Raw genomic sequence first — 16050 nt, forward strand, 5'->3', positions numbered from 1 at the left:
ATTAAATTAATATTTATATGACAATCATCATTAAGTTATTTTTTCTTAATTCATATGTATTTATATATATATATATATATATATATATATATATATATATATATATATATATATATTAATTATAATTATATAATATTTATTTAATATTTATATCGACATTGCGTTCGCACGGGTCCTTTAATAGTTTTTTATATAAAAATGAAAACGTAGGGATAGATGTTATAGAAATATAGAGAGACATATAGATTTAACATAAAATAAATAAATATTATATCACCTTTTGACAAAACAAGAGGTGCAACCAAACTTGTCAAACCCATGTTTGAAGTGAATTTAGCAATGGATCCGAAAAGTAAGAGCTTAGAATCATCACTTACAGTTCCAAGTGTTCAAGAATTATCACTTCAAAATCCACAAAAAGTGCCACAAAGGTACATAAGAGACGATTCTGATCATGATTTCTGCACTTTTCCTTCTTCTGATCCATCTCTTACAATACCCTTGATTGATAAAGCAAAGTTGGTCAACGCTGATACACACCAAGATGAGCTTCATAAGCTTCACCTTGCTTGTAAACACTGGGGTGTTTTTCAGGTACTGCAAATTAACAACTAATCAATTTTCTGCTAGCTTCCAATTATTTACTATGTATCATCGACACCTTTGAAAAATGTGTCTATGTCAATGTTGATATCCAAAACTACGTGTCAGTATCGATATCATGTTTCTGGTGTCGTAATTATTTTTAGCAGTAGAATGTTTTATTTGGTTTCATTTTTATTTGATATTCGGATTTTTGTGCAGATGGTAAATCATGGAGTTTCATCTGTTAATAATATGGGGAATGAAGTTAAGAGATTTTTTGAACTTCCTATACAAGAGAAAAAAAGATGGGCACAGAAAGCAGGAAGTCTTGAAGGGTATGGTCAAGCATTTGTTACATCTCAAGAACAAAAGCTTGATTGGAATGATATGATCTTCCTTAAATCTTTACCTATTCAAAATAGAAAATTGGATTTGTGGCCTCAAAGTCCTCCTCAGTTCAGGTATATACATTATATTATTAAATGTCTTAACTGAACTGAATTGAACAGCATATGTAGTTATATTTGTAAGGTTCTTTCTTTTGCAATATATTATCAGGGAAACATTAGAAAAATATTCAGAAGAAATGAGGGAGGAAGCAATATCAATAGTGAGTTTCATTACATTGGCTTTAGGGATTGATGATACAAAGATATCACAAAGTTTCCATGAAGGACTATATGATATAAGGATGAACTGCTATCCACCTTGTCCAGAGCCTGAAAGAGTTCTCGGGATCATTCCTCATGCCGACAACTCTGCGATCACTCTCTTGGTTGATTTTGGTGATTTTCCAGGACTGCAGTTTCTCAAAGATGGAAATTGGGTCAGTGTTGAACCAATAGAAGGAGCCATTGTTGCTAACATTGGCCATATAATTGAGGTTATGACAAATGGGATATACAAAGCACCGGAGCATCGAGCCGTCGTGAATAAGGAGAAGGAAAGATTGTCAATAGTGACATTCTGCTATCCAAGTCCTGCTATAGATATTGGACCTGTTGAAAAGTTAACCGATGAAGATAACCGACAAATATACAAGAACATGACACATGCAGAATACTTCAACAGGTTTTTCAATAGGAAGCTCGATCAATCCTTTATTGATAGTTTGAAATTATAATGATAATTAATGTTTAATCATACATCTTTTTTGTAATCTAAATACAATTCAAAGTCATAGCAGAAGTTACTTCTTACACGTGTCATGTTTACATGCCTTAGCTTACTTTTATGAAAATATGGGGATTTCAATGCAGATAGGTTAGTTAACCAACAATATGGTTCTAATTAAATTTTGTTTTATGGGATACAGTATAGGTAAGAAGTTGAACTAACCATACTTATATGTTCACAAAATCATCTATAAAAACCATACATATAACACAAGCAGAATGCACTACAAATCATATCAGAATCATATTAGCTTTGCTAAGAGCTTCAACTACTCTATACTATATCTCCCTGAAGTTTTTGCTAGATCAAATTAATCATGGCTTTCATCAGTTTGTCAACAATCATATTTCCATTTATGATATTAGCTATTTTGTCAGCAAAAAGTAGTGTAATGATTGTCGAGGCACGCAAACTTCTAGAGTCAGAGACGCCTCAGCTCCCAAAACTTGATTTGCCACCTCTACCAAATTTTGAGTTTCCTAAGGTTCCTGAATTACCTAAGCCAGAAATCCCTAAAGTACCTGAGTTACCAAAGCCCGAGCTGCCTAAGGTTCCTGAATTATCTAAGCCAAAAATTCCTAAAGATCCTGAGGTACCAAAACCCGAGCTTCCTAAAGTTCCTGAATTAGCTAAGCCAGAAATTCCTAAAGTACCTGAGTTACCAAAGTCTGAGCTGCCTAAGGTTCCTGAATTACCTAAGCCAGAAGTTCCTAAAGTACCCGAGTTACCAAAGCCTGAGTTGCCTAAGGTTCCTGAATTATCTAAGCTAGAAATTCCTAAAGTACCTGAGCTACCAAAACCCGAGCTTTCTAAGGTTCCAGAATTACCTAAGCCAGAAGTTCCTAAAGTACCCGAGTTACCAAAGCCTGAGTTGCCTAAGGTTCCTGAATTATCTAAGCCAGAAATTCCTAAAGTACCTGAGCTACCAAAACCCGAGCTTTCTAAGGTTCCAGAATTACCTAAGCCAGAAATTCCTAAAGTACCTGAGTTACCAAAACCCGAGCTTCCTAAAGTTCATGAATTACCCAAGCCAGAAATTCCTAAAGTACCTGAGTTACCAAAACCCGAACTTCCTAAGGTTCCTGAATTACCTAAGCCAAAAATTCCTGAAATTCCTGAAGTACCTGAGTTACCAAAACCTGAGCTGTCTAAATTTCCTGAAATTCCTAAAGTTGTTCCAACTACTACTCCATAAGTTTGATCTAATCCTTTCACTGCATTGTCTGGAGTCATATAAAGTTTTCTACTATGTAGTGTTTAGCTCATGTTGAATAACGGGTGTGGTATGATTTTATACAACTTTTATTTCTGTCTTATGTGTGTAGACTACAGTCATAGGGGAGTGATTGTTATGGTTCAGTTTGAACCTTATTAGATTATATATTTCTTTTAGTTTGAGTTTGTTTAAATCAATTGTACTCGGTTGTAGTACTTCTTATTGAGGGTCATATCCTTCATGTATGTGTTGTTGAATTTAATAAGATTGTACTTTTTGTGAAGAAATTTCCTTAACTGAAAATCAACATTAACACAATGACTAATATTTGCCTAAAAAATGTAGGGCAACAATCATACCAAACGTAAACGAATATGGTATCACAAAATAAACTTTTGTCCAAGAAAACATGTAGCATTCCATAGCATGATTCACAAGAGAAAAAGAAAACACCAAACCACATGAAAATAAACAAAATATATGTCAAGTTTCCACACATTTTTACCTCTCCATATGAGATTTAAAAAAGAAAATGTCAAGGTGCAAACATAGTATGATCGTGATATAGTTTAATAAGAAAGAACGCTTTACGTTGCATGCACTTGAAAAAGCAATGATGAGGAGGAGGGAAACTAAAGCTAAGGTGAGGTGAAGCATTTACTCAAGACACTGTAAGATTCTTTGCTTATGTTCATTCAACAATTTAGGTTTTTTTTAAAGAGATTTATGTTAATCTGACAGCAAATTGGAGGGTGTGTGGTTAGTGAATAATGCATGGTGGTGACTGAAAAATGAATGAATCAAGGCATAAATGTCACCTTACTAGATTATCTATGCATTTTCTGTAATATTAAAGTGTTCGTACATATGAACCTGAATAATTTTAATAGATAGTATAACATTGACACACCAGATAAATTCACATTGCTACATTGTTACATCTTAGGTGAAGAGGTGAAGTAATAAGAAATGAGAAGAATGAGGAGAGTTTAACACCAGACACTAGACCCTGTCATATAGTCACGGGAAATAATTTGAGAAAATGGAATTATGGAATGTAACCAACATAGGTCTAACACCAGACACTCATTCAATCTAGTGTCATTTTAAACTCAATTTTCATCAAATAGTTGTATAGAAGCATATTCTTTCAAAATCATGTTTTACAAACATTTATCCAAATGTACACTATTCAAAAGCAAGGGTACGATGATGCATGTTCTTGTCGAGTTCAGGGAGCTGCTGCAGGCGTTCTGTCTGTGGCAGAACGAGGACGACAAATTCAAGAGGATTCCGGAGGAAAACTAATCAAGTCCTGTGCCAATTTTATCTCAAAAATTCTCTGCTGCAAGACGTAACCCCTCCTGTTCACAACGTTACAGATTTCGAGGTGTCCATTAGTTTTCATGTTTGAAATATTCTTCCTTTAGCCTGTTTTAGATAGCTCGGCGTTTTTGTGCTGTTGTAAGAGTTTGAGTACCCCTTGTACTCCTTTCGTTAATTTATTTGTTGCCTATTACAAATGGGATATACAAAGCACACAGAGCTGTAGTAAATAAGGAGAAGGTTTTTGCAAACAGTAACCTTATTAGTTATTATCTATTCATACCAAAAAAGAGTAAAGATGACTTGTTTGGATTGCATTGCAATATGACAATTTTAATCTATCTTACCTAATCTAAATACACTTTAAAGTCATAGCTGAAGTAACTTCTTCCAGGTGTCAAGTTCACATGCATTAGCTTACTTTTTGTGAAAATATGAGATTCCAATACAGACAGGTTAGTTAACCAACAATATGGTTCTTATTAAGTTGTATTTTATGGGATACTGTATAGGTAAGAAGTTGAACTAACAATACTTACAAGTACACAATTTCATCTATAAAAGCCACACATATAAATAACACATGCAGAATAAACTTACAAATCATATCAGAATCATATTAGCATTGCCAAGAGTTCCAACTACTGTATTATATCTTTCAGAAATTCTTCTCATCATTTAGATCAAATTAATCATGGCTTTCATCAGTTTGTCAACAATCATATTTCCATTTATGGTTCTAGCTATTTTGTCAGCAAAAAGTAGTGTAATGATTGTCGAGGCACGCAAACTTCTAGAGTCAGAGACGCCTCAACTTCCAAATCTTGATTTGCCACCTCTATCAAATCTTGAGTTTCCTACGGTTCCTGAATTACCTAAGCCAGAAATTCCTAAAATACCTGAGTTACCAAAGTCCGAGCTGCCTAAGGTTCCTGAATTACCTAAGTCAGAAATTCCTAAAGTACCTGAGTTACCAAAGCCCGAGCTGTCTAAGGTTCCTGAATTACCTAAGCTAGAAATTCCTAAAGTACCTGAGTTACCAAAGCCCGAGCTGCCTAAGGTTCCTGAATTACCTAAGCTAGAAATTCCTAAAGTACCTGAGTTACCAAAGCCCAAGCTGCCTAAGGTTCCTGAATTACCTAAGCCAGAAATTCTTAAAGAACCTGAGTTACCAAATCCCGAGCTGCCTAAGGTTCCTGAATTAACTAAACCAGAAATTCCTAAAGTACCTGAGTTACCAAATCCCGAGCTGCCTAAGGTTCCTGAATTAACTAAACCAGAAATTCCTAAAATACCAGAGTTACCAAAGCCCGAGCTGCCTAAGGTTCCTGAATTAGCTAAACCAGAAATTCCTAAAATACCAGAGTTACCAAAGCCCGAGCTGCCTAAAGTACCTGAATTACCTAAGCCAAAAATTCTTAAATTACCTGAATTACCAAAACCCGAGCTACCTAAATTCCCTGAAATGCCTAAAGCTGTTCCAATCGCTACTCCATAAGTTTGAACAAACCTTTCCCTGCATTGTCTCAAGCCATATATTGTTTTCTACTATAGTGTTTAGATCATGTTGAATGATGGGTGTGATATGATTTTCTTGCAAATTTTAATTCTGTTTTATATAAGTAGACTAAAGTCATAGGGGAGTGATTGTTATGGTTCACTTTGAGTTTTAGTATATTACATATTACTTTTAGTTTGAGTTTGTTTAAATCGATTGTAGTACTGCTTATTGATGGTGATATCCTTCATGTATATGTGTTGTTGAATTTAATAAGATTGTACTTTTTCTGAAGACATTTCCTTAACTGAAAATCAACATAAACACAATGACTAATATTTGCCTAAAAAATATGGAAACACAAAATAAACTTTTGTCCAAGAAAACATGTACCATTTCATAGCATGCTTCAAAGAGAAAAAGAAAACACGGAACCACATGAAAGTTAAGATAATATATGTTAAGTTTCCACACATTTTTACCTCTCCATATGAGATTTAAAAAGGTGCAAACATAGTATGATTATGGTATAGTATAAGAAAGAATGCTTTATTCAAGTACCTTGCAGCACTTGAAAAGGCAAAGAGGAGGTGAGAAACTAAAGCCAAGGTGAGGTGAAGCATTTACTCAAGCACCTTGTGTGTACTTCAACAAACACATAACCAATTGGAAATTTAGAAGTAGGTGTGAAGTGAATAAGAGGTTAACTTAGGTGTGTGTGAAGTGAGCAAGGATGAGGTGAGATAGATCAAGGGGAGGTGAGACATTTATTCAAACACCAAGTGTAAAAATTAAACACACCATATTTTTTAAACTCATTGTTACACTCACTAGCTATGAATATTGACACACACGAGAAAGAATTCACATTGCTACATTGTTACATCTTAGGAACCCGCAGCGATGTATCTAATACATAAATCCAGTACAATTTGAAAGAATGTTTTTCAACTACTGTCATCACCTTCAAAATTACTGCATAACTGCCACTTACACCAGCCACTTTTTTCTCAATGGCAGTGGAACATTTTCAAAGACCCCTGTTAAATTGCAATAGAATATAGAATATATCAGTGCAAGAAATACATAGCAAAAAATTTTAAGAATATGTATTATTTCCAAAAGGCACCTCAAATAGGCACCTAAGATTTTAAGAATATGTATTATTTCCAAAAGGCACCTCAAATAGGCACCTAAGATTTTAAGAATATGATTATTTCCAAAAGGCACCTCAAATAGGCACCTAAGATTTTAAGAATATGATTATTTCCAAAAGGCACCTCAAATAGGCACCTAAGATTTTAAGAATATGATTATTTCCAAAAGGTCCATGACTGTCAAATTTTACTCACATTAGTCTTCCTTAGAGCCAGGGACCAAATCTGTTAATAACGCTACTGCTAAGTACTAAATTGATAATGAGTTGCTAAAATATAAGGACCTAATTAAGAGTAAGTGGTTAAATATAGGGACCAACTTGACCATTTAATAGAGTCATTAACCTTTTTGAAATATTCATAATCTTGGGGACTGATTAGAGAGCGCACTACAAAGTTAGGAACCAATTTAGTGGTTTACTCGATGATAAAATATGCATTCAACTCAATATAAGTTTATCTAAATTCCCAATTCAAAAAGAATAGAAACCTGCCTAGCCTCACACAAAACCCACTGTCTAGTAACCAAAAAACGCCTCTACTTTTGGTTGGAAAAGGGAGTGATCAAAGAGCTAGATGCTGAATGTTTTCCCTTTCAATCCCCAAACTTTTGAAATAATTATATGACATGTACTTGTGTCGATTTGTTGGGCCCTTGATGACTGATACTGGGCCAGTTAATTGACCCATCACCTGGAAGGTTTATACAGTAGGAAAAAGGGGGGTGCAACAGGAAAGAGGGCTCTCTAAGTGCTGTGTTGGCATTTAGTGAACGTGAGAGGATCCAATAACAGAATACAGTTAGATTAGTCCTTATATTCTGGGATAGGAGTAAGAGTAAAGTTATCTTGGAGAATATTGCTATTGTATGAGAAAGGAGAGTGTTAGGGAGCTGATTTGGAACCCTAACAAAATTAGAGAAAAACTATAAAAGCTGGAAAATTAAGAGAAAGATAAAACTAAACTATTAAAAATAAACTTCATTGATTTCTTTGATTGATTTTCAAGTGTCAAAGACAATAACATATATATAATAACTAGTCAGAGACCCGTGCTGTCGCCCCCGGGTGCATTATTTATGGTGTAGTATTTTTTAAACGATATCAAAAATGTGAAGTAAGGAAGTTTGACCAAATTACATATATAAAATGGAAATTAACCATTAAAAAGAAATTTTTTACTAATAAGATATTAGTAGTATAAAAATTAGGTTCTAAGTTAAAATAATGATCCACAAAAGAGGTTTAAGATAGGTCAAGAACACAATAGCAAAATAGGGTCAAGTATTGATAATTGAAATAAAGTAAATATTATACAGATAGTGACCCGTGAGATGGAAAGCCAATGAGATAGAAAAAAGAACTTTTTTTTGAAATTTGAAAATAAAGATTTTAGTTTTCAAATAAAAGTCATTGTTGATTAAAATAAAATAGACATTGTGTTAAAAGTGATCCATAAAATTACACATTTTATTACCGTATTTATGTGCTAATTTTGTGTGTAATAGGTAGTTTGGTGAAAAAATGAGAAGATCACAGTAGTATTTAAGTATTGACATGAATTACACACCAATGAAACTTGCTAGTTTACATCTCAATCTACTATCTATCATTAAGGTTAATGAGCAAGCAATTCAACAAATTATATCATTTACATAATACTTAAAAACGACTGAATCTTTTTATTGATCATGTAAGTTTGGAACAATATTGGTGACAGAAGCATACATTGAAAATAGTCATATAATATTGTATATCAGTCAATAAACGGTTACAAAAAAAATGGTTTGACTTACTTCATGGGCAGATTGAAATAGGTCCAGAAAAAACACATTATTTCTCTCATATCAATGCATGGGAACTATATTTTTCATTGAAAAAAATCCTACAACAGACAACAGCCTTTTACGGGTCCATTAATTTTAATGAGTATATATTATATTTATATGTATTTATAAATATGAGCTAACAATTTAATTGTGTAATGTACATTAATTATATTAAATGAGTAGTAAATAATTGAATATTTAAAACCAATAAATTTTAGATGCATTTGTAGAATATAAATTTAATTGTGTAATGCACATTTATTATATTATATTAATTTAATATCTAAAATTTAATAGAGCTTATGCCATATTTGGTTTTAAAATAGTATAATATAAAGTTGATTATGGTTTTTTTTCATACGAAAAATTAAGGTTTTATAGCTTTTTAAGTCCACACGACCACAATTCTCTTGTCATGCAAATGAAATCAAAATTTAAAACCTCGTGAAAATTTCATCTTTAGTATAGTCAATTTGTTTAAATTATTGGAGAATTTGGAATTTGTTACTCTTGCGCGCAAACAATTAGGCAACTGAGTTTGTTATGTTTTTCTGCATTTTTTTCAACATTATGCCTGCGCAATCTGATAGAATTGGAATGTTGTGTCTGCTACAAGCTAGTGGCTGCTACTTTGTGATCTTTGTGATTCGTTACTTGCCAAAATGTGCTATTTTTCTATTTGAAAATAAGTTGTGACAATACAAAGTTGTGCTCAGCCTGCAAAACCACAATAATTTCGGCAGGAATTTCATAGTTACAATAATTTCGTCACCGAATCTGCGCATAAAACGTCATTGCAGGACACCAACATTGTCAGCTTACAGGATCTGTTGAAGCATAAAAGCTTAACAAAAACCAGAACCAAAGTAATCTAAAACAAAAATAAACATTAATCAAAGTAGGAACAAATTAACGATGTCATGAATCAAGAATCAAGAAACCGCTTTAGGAGTTCTTTAGTTTTCTCTAGCATTATACACCTAATGTTAGCATTCTCACTGATTTATAATGCAAATAGGAATGAAAATATAAGACAAAACAGTCCCTTAGTCAAAACAGTCCCATTACCATACTTACTAAAGATTTCAGAATACAATTTCAGAACAGTCCCTTAGTCAAAACACTCCCACTCCCATTGCAAAACAGTCCCTATTGCAACTGAATCAGAATTTCAGAATATCAAACAATGCTGCTCATATCATTTGAGAATTCCAGTCCTTATTTAATGATGTAATGAATCAAAACATTTTCATCAAAGTAGGAACAAATTAACAGTGGCGGATACGTTCTTAACTTACAACAGAAACCAAAAGTCAGAAGATATATATTGTCATAAATCAAGCAAGTGAATGAACACAGTCTTCTGTTTTATTTTCTGGATCAATATCAATATCAATGAAGTTAGCAATTCCTCCTCCGATCACAAGGGCTCGCTTTTGGCCATCGGGATTTGCAGTTGCACAGAGATACATAAGCACTATTATATTGGTTTCAAAGTAGAATGCATAGAAACAGAAACACGCACCATATCAACATAAGATCACACTGGCACCTCCTCTATTGCAGCTAGCCATATTTTTTGTCCTTGACATTGAAGCTGTGCAGCCTGTAAAAAGAATCAAATCCATACACGGTCACAGAATAATGAATTTCAAATATCAATATTTCAATGACAATTTTTCTTAGGAATGCTAATTAAGAACTGATTTTGTTACTGACCTCATTTTCACTATCTCCCGTAAAAGATGCTCCGTCACAGTACCTTAATTTGACTCTATTCCAGTTTTAAAAAATCAGATAAAGTGGACAATTAAAACAAATACTTTATATAAATTCTAAATACTCATAATTTGTTATTAGAAATGAACATGAGAAGTAAAATATACATGATTTTTTATATTAGCAATCAATTGTAAATGGGAGACAAGTTCACTATCCATTCTCTGTTTGTAGAAATCCACTCTCAGACATAGAAATAACAGTTCACTGCAGAGTTGGAACATAGAACAAATCATAAACCCAAAACAATAATAACAACAACATCTAAGAGTTGGATCAAAGAACAAATCAAAAGCACAAAACAAAAACAGAAAAGACAAAATAGAAAACAAATCAAATAAAATAACACACTTTCACCTTGCAGATCTAGAAAAGTGTATACGCAGATCTGGAAAATAACACACCTATGACATCAAAACTTGATGTCTCAACCTCCACTCCAAACCTTTTCCCAAAAACAGAGGCAAACCTAAAGTAAGTTGAACAAAATAGAGGGAATGGTAAACAGAAAATGAAGGATAAACATAAAAACTTAAAATCGGGAAGCTTTGTTAAAACAGGAATAAAAGCTTTAGGGAAGAAGCAAACCTGAGTGGCAGGAGAGCAAGATTTCGAAACCTCTTTCGTTTGAACCAAGAGATAGAAAATAAGATTAGTTTGGTTGAGATTCACAATGGAGGAATGGATGTATAGATGCAGTCGTATAGTTCAATATTTTGGGAGTAGGGAAAAGTGATTTTAATCTGACCAATGGAAAGCGAGCATTTGGCATGGAATGGGACATCATAGTACATAATATTTACCTAGTTACAAAAATATCCTATGTAGCATGAGCAAATGAATTTCGGAATGCATAGGGATTAAAGGGCTTAATGGGTAAATTGTGTACAAATAGTAAGAAAAGTGATTTAATTAGAATGTTACGATTTTGCCCTTTTGTTAGTGTAAATTAATTTTGATGAAAGGGCAAAATAGAGAGATTGGTCAATTTAATAGTAATGATAAGATAGTAGATACTAATGGTATGGATAATAAACTAAAGGACCAATACTAATTAAAGCCCAATAATAATAATACTAATAATAATACTAATAAATAATACTATAAATATTATTAGCCCCTCTATCATTGTCGCCGGGTTCACTCGAACCTTGTCCTCAAGGTTCTAAAATAACACTAAATAATATTTTTTTTTTCTCATAATAAAAAATATGATATAGAATCCTTCAATGTGTTGGTCTGCTTGATGGTACTAAAAGGAGTCCACTTTTGATTGTATGGGGATTTTGTTTGGTTTATGATGAGAGAGGATAAGTTGGAAGGAAATTTGGTGGAAAGAAAATGGGAAGGTGTTGGTGACGTGACCCAAAGGTTGTACAACCTTTTGTGTGTATAGTAAGCCACTCTTGATGACATGGTCTTGTCCTTTTCAATATAAATTCATCAGCACTACACCAATCCATAGAGAGCAATTTAAGTATACATAAAACTCATACCACATCATAACCATTGAATAGTCACAACTACCACCAATCATGCCTCCAAGAATGCAACACGTGTCAATCCTTATCTTTAATTCTCAACAAAAAGACAAATATGCATCTTCTAGAGAGTGGCACGCGACCCACTTGTTTTTCTATACGATTCAACACTGGTGAGGGCACATGAGAGAGTACCAATTAATAACTTTTTTTTCTAACGTCATTTATTTTTTTCATCTTCCTTTTCTCTTCTCCATTCATTGCTTCTTCTTTCTTCCTACCATTTTTTTTAAAAAACTTTTTTTTTCTTCTAAATATTATAGCAAAATAGCAAAATGTATAACTTTAAAAACTTTATTGAAATATTCCTCCAGGATCAAAGGGAAAAATGTGTTTACCATGAATATTATCATATTGAAGAGAGTTAGAGATGAAAACCCAAAAGATTGTAAAACTTTTTGTTGCTCTGTTCGATTTCTTCTGTGGTGCGAACGGAGCCGGAGCTGATGCCAGAAATTTAACCGGTGGGGACGTCGCCGGAAATTTGGCCGGAGAAGGTGTCGGGAATTTCGCCGGAGAAGGTGTCAGAAATTTCGCCGGAGAAGATGGGTCTGTTTTTGTCGAAGAAAACAAAGAAAATTTTGTAGAAAAAGATTCTAAAATAGTCGTCGGAGTTGTTGCCGGAGATGCTGCCGGAGAAGAAGCAGGAAATGTCGCCGGAGAAAATCTCAGGGAATCAATATTTTCTGCTACTTTTTTTTGCTCTTTCCATTTTTCATGTGTTTTTTTGAATGAATCAGAAAGATTTTGGAGTTGTTCTTTCAACTCTTCTCTATATTTGTTTGATAACTCATGAGTTTCAATCAAATATTGTTTCAGAGTTTCAAGGTCTTGGTAAAATGTTTCTGATTGTAAATTGGAATTTTGGGGTTCTGGTTGGTATGGATTAGGTGAAGGTGGATATGATGTGTATGGGTTAGATGATGTAGGTGGTGTAGTTGTGACAGTAGAGTAATAAGGAGAAATGGAGTGATAATAAAATGGAGATGGAACACTAACATATGGAGGAGTGAAAGATTGATAGTATGGATTTTCCATGGAAGGATTGAAGTTCAAGGATGAAAGCACCAATGTTAGGGAGCTGATTTGGAACCCTAACAAAATTAGAGAAAAACTATAAAAGCTGTAAAACTAAGAGAAAGATAAAACTAAACTATTAAAAATAAACTTCATTGATTTCTTTGATTGATTTTCAAGTGTCAAAGACAATACATATATATAATAATACTAATGGATAATAAACTAAAGGCCCAATACTAATTAAAGCCCAATAATAATAATACTAATAATAATACTAATAAATAATACTATAAATATTATTAGCCCCTCTAAATGATAGAGAGTTGATATAGTTTATTTAGTATCTTATATTAGCCCCTCTAAATGATAGGGAGATTAATAGAATAATTTATTATTAGTTAAATGACTTTTATTGGTATTTGGATGTATTAGGAATTGTTTTATATTATGATGCTTTCTAGAATATTCTTAGGATAGTTTGGGCTTTAAGTAGTATTGGACCTTTAGTTATTATCCTCTACTACTATATATGTAGTCATTGAGAGATGAGAAAATTATCAATGAAATCAAAGTTATCTTTATTTTAATTTCCTTTACTTGTAGTGTTCTTCCTCTTTTAGTTAGAAAACCCTAATTTTATAGTCTTGATATGAATCTTCCTATCAATTGGTGCTTTCATCATGTACTCAAATCCTCCTATGGATTACCCTTATCTTACACCTTCATCTCATCAATGGAGCATTCCTCCTACCTATCCCACAAATCCCTCTTTCATAACTGAAGGATAGAAAAACACTTAGAAAGGGGGGGATTGAATAAGTGTGACTTTAAAACTTGGACAATAAAAATAAAATGCACAATTATTTTTATCCTGGTTCGCTGTTAACGAAGCTACTCCAGTCCACCCCCGCAGAGATGATTTACCTCAACTGAGGATTTAATCCACTAATCGCACGGATTACAATGGTTTTCCACTTAGCCGCAACTAAGTCTTCCAGAGTCTTCTGATCACAACTTGATCACTCCAGGAACAACTGCTTAGTTCACTCCTAAGACTTTTCTAGAGTCTACTGATCAACACGATCACTCTAGGCTTAGTTCACTCCTAAGACTTTCTGCTCAGCCAACTGCCAAGACTTCCTGCTCAGCCAACTGCCAAGACTTCCTGCTCAGCCAACTGCCAAGACTTCCTAGAGTATACTGATCAACTGATCACTCTAGTTCCTTACAACTTAATGTAATCTATTCAAGAGTTTACAAATGCTTCTTAAAAGCGATAATCACAACTGTGATATTTCTCTTACAATTTTAGCTTAATCTCACTAAGATATTACAACAGCAATGTAGTGAGCTTTGATGAAGATGAAGATTCTGAGTTTAGATTGAACAGCGTTTCAGCAAGTTAATTTGAATTGTCTTTGTTCAGGATCGTTAACCTTGCTTCTCATCAGAACTTCATATTTATAGGCGTTGAGAAGATGACCGTTGAATGCATTTAATGCTTTGCGTGTTCCGTACAGCTTCGCATTTAATGTTATACGCTTTTGTCAACTACCTCGAGCCTTGTTCACGCTGTGTCTACTGACGTAGCCTTTAGTAGCTTTAACGTTCCTTTTGTCAGTCAGCGTAGTCTGCCACGTGTACTTCCTTCTGATCTGATGTTTGTGAATACGACGTTTGAATATCATCAGAGTCAAACAGCTTGGTGCAAAGCATCTTCTGATCTTCTGACCTTGAAGTGCTTCTGAGCGTGATACCATCTTCTGATCTTCAGTGCTTCTGATCTTATGTTCTTCTGATGCTTCCATAGACCCATGTTCTGATTCTGCTTCGACCATCTTCTGATGTCTTGCCAGACCATGTTCTGATGTTGCATGCTGAACCATTTGAGACACAACTTCTGAGCGCTGAATTATGCGTACTCTTTATATATTTCCTGAAAGGGAAATTGCATTGGATTAGAGTACCATATTATCTTAAGCAAAATTCATATTATTGTTATCATCAAAACTAAGATAATTGATAAGAACAAATCTTGTTCTAACAATCTCCCCCTTTTTGATGATGACAAAAACATATATAAATGATATGAATTTGCGATCAGAAAGAGTAGACGGCAAAAGACAAATTACACAGCTATAGCATAAGCATATGAATATGTCTCCCCCTGAGATTAACAATCTCCCCCTGAGATAAATAATCTCCCCCTGAAATAAATACTCGAAGAACTTTGATAAAAGACTTCCCTGATTATTTCGGTAGAGACGATCACATAAGCTTCTGCCTTCAGAGAATTCATAGCTTCTGACTTCTGCTTCCATTGGACAGCTTCAGAACTTGAATTTCTTTGATCTTCAGAACATTCACAGCTTCTGATTTCTGCTTCCATTCAGGACAGCTTCAGAACTTGAATTTTCTGGATCTTTTAGGACATTCACGTCTTCTGATTTCTGCTTCCCTCGGATAGCTTCAGAACTTTGAATGTATACCAACATCACTTCATGCTAGATTTGTATCAGAACATTGTTGAATGTACCAGAGCATCATCTGAGCATCTCTACATCCTGAAATGTTACAGAACAAAAACTAAACGACAAAAGTCAGCATGAACGAGTTAGAACATAAAATGTATATTCAAATACATGATATGTATCAGAGCCAAATGTATCAGAGCATTTTAGGCTAAAAACGTGTATCAGAGCAAATAATGTATCAGAGCCATAACATTATATGTATCAGAGCAAATAGAATTTTGTCAGAATTAGATAGACAAAGATATTCAAATTCTATTATCAGTGCTTCTGATTCATTCTTCTTTCTTGCTTCTGATCTCTGAAGCTTGACAGCACTCAGCTTGCTTCAGTTTCCATGGTTTTGCTTCTAGTGTTTGCTTCTGAAGATTCACTTCACTTCTTTGTACCTGC

At 33.8% G+C, this 16050-nt stretch overlaps 3 protein-coding genes and 1 long non-coding RNA gene across 5 annotated transcripts; 3 read left to right on the top strand and 1 right to left on the bottom strand.

Moving 5' to 3' along the window:
* Positions 1-267: 267 nt before the first annotated feature.
* LOC131656992 (oxoglutarate-dependent flavonoid 7-O-demethylase 1-like) lies at positions 268-1786 on the top strand. Its single transcript, XM_058926519.1, has 3 exons — positions 268-594; positions 805-1046; positions 1144-1786. The coding sequence occupies exons 1-3, from the start codon at positions 319-321 to the stop codon at positions 1706-1708; spliced, it is 1083 nt and encodes a 360-aa protein (XP_058782502.1). The 5' UTR covers positions 268-318; the 3' UTR covers positions 1709-1786.
* Positions 1787-1899: 113 nt separating this feature from the next.
* On the top strand, positions 1900-3290 carry LOC131656993 (protein PELPK1-like). Its single transcript, XM_058926520.1, has one exon. It carries the CDS (start codon positions 2078-2080, stop codon positions 2954-2956), a length of 879 nt encoding a protein of 292 aa, XP_058782503.1. The 5' UTR covers positions 1900-2077; the 3' UTR covers positions 2957-3290.
* A 1617-nt stretch (positions 3291-4907) lies between these two features.
* LOC131662651 (protein PELPK1-like) lies at positions 4908-6044 on the top strand. The gene has a single exon (XM_058932500.1). It carries the CDS (start codon positions 4998-5000, stop codon positions 5799-5801), a length of 804 nt encoding a protein of 267 aa, XP_058788483.1. The 5' UTR covers positions 4908-4997; the 3' UTR covers positions 5802-6044.
* A 3788-nt stretch (positions 6045-9832) lies between these two features.
* On the bottom strand, positions 9833-11303 carry LOC131662654 (uncharacterized). 2 transcript variants are annotated; one of them, XR_009301787.1, is made up of 5 exons: positions 11154-11303; positions 10923-11034; positions 10673-10772; positions 10506-10560; positions 9833-10392 (listed from the first exon to the last, which is right to left on the bottom strand). It is a non-coding gene; the product is annotated as an uncharacterized LOC131662654 (long non-coding RNA). The 2 variants fall into 2 exon arrangements; XR_009301788.1 differs by having other exon boundaries at positions 10923-11010; positions 11154-11297.
* Between the last annotated feature and the right edge of the window lie 4747 nt (positions 11304-16050).

This window comes from Vicia villosa, linkage group LG3 (genome assembly GCF_029867415.1).
Source record: "Vicia villosa cultivar HV-30 ecotype Madison, WI linkage group LG3, Vvil1.0, whole genome shotgun sequence".
In the NCBI taxonomy this organism is placed as follows: Eukaryota; Viridiplantae; Streptophyta; class Magnoliopsida; order Fabales; family Fabaceae; genus Vicia; species Vicia villosa.

Bases quoted from the DNA above. Each gene is read 5' to 3' on its own strand.
- LOC131662651 (XM_058932500.1), top strand. From the start codon at position 4,998: ATGGCTTTCATCAGTTTGTCAACAATCATATTTCCATTTATGGTTCTA.
- LOC131656993 (XM_058926520.1), top strand. From the start codon at position 2,078: ATGGCTTTCATCAGTTTGTCAACAATCATATTTCCATTTATGATATTA.
- LOC131656992 (XM_058926519.1), top strand. From the start codon at position 319: ATGTTTGAAGTGAATTTAGCAATGGATCCGAAAAGTAAGAGCTTAGAA. The intron at 595-804 runs GTACTGCAAATT...ATTTTTGTGCAG, and splicing joins AACACTGGGGTGTTTTTCAG to ATGGTAAATCATGGAGTTTC. The intron at 1,047-1,143 runs GTATATACATTA...ATATATTATCAG, and splicing joins CAAAGTCCTCCTCAGTTCAG to GGAAACATTAGAAAAATATT.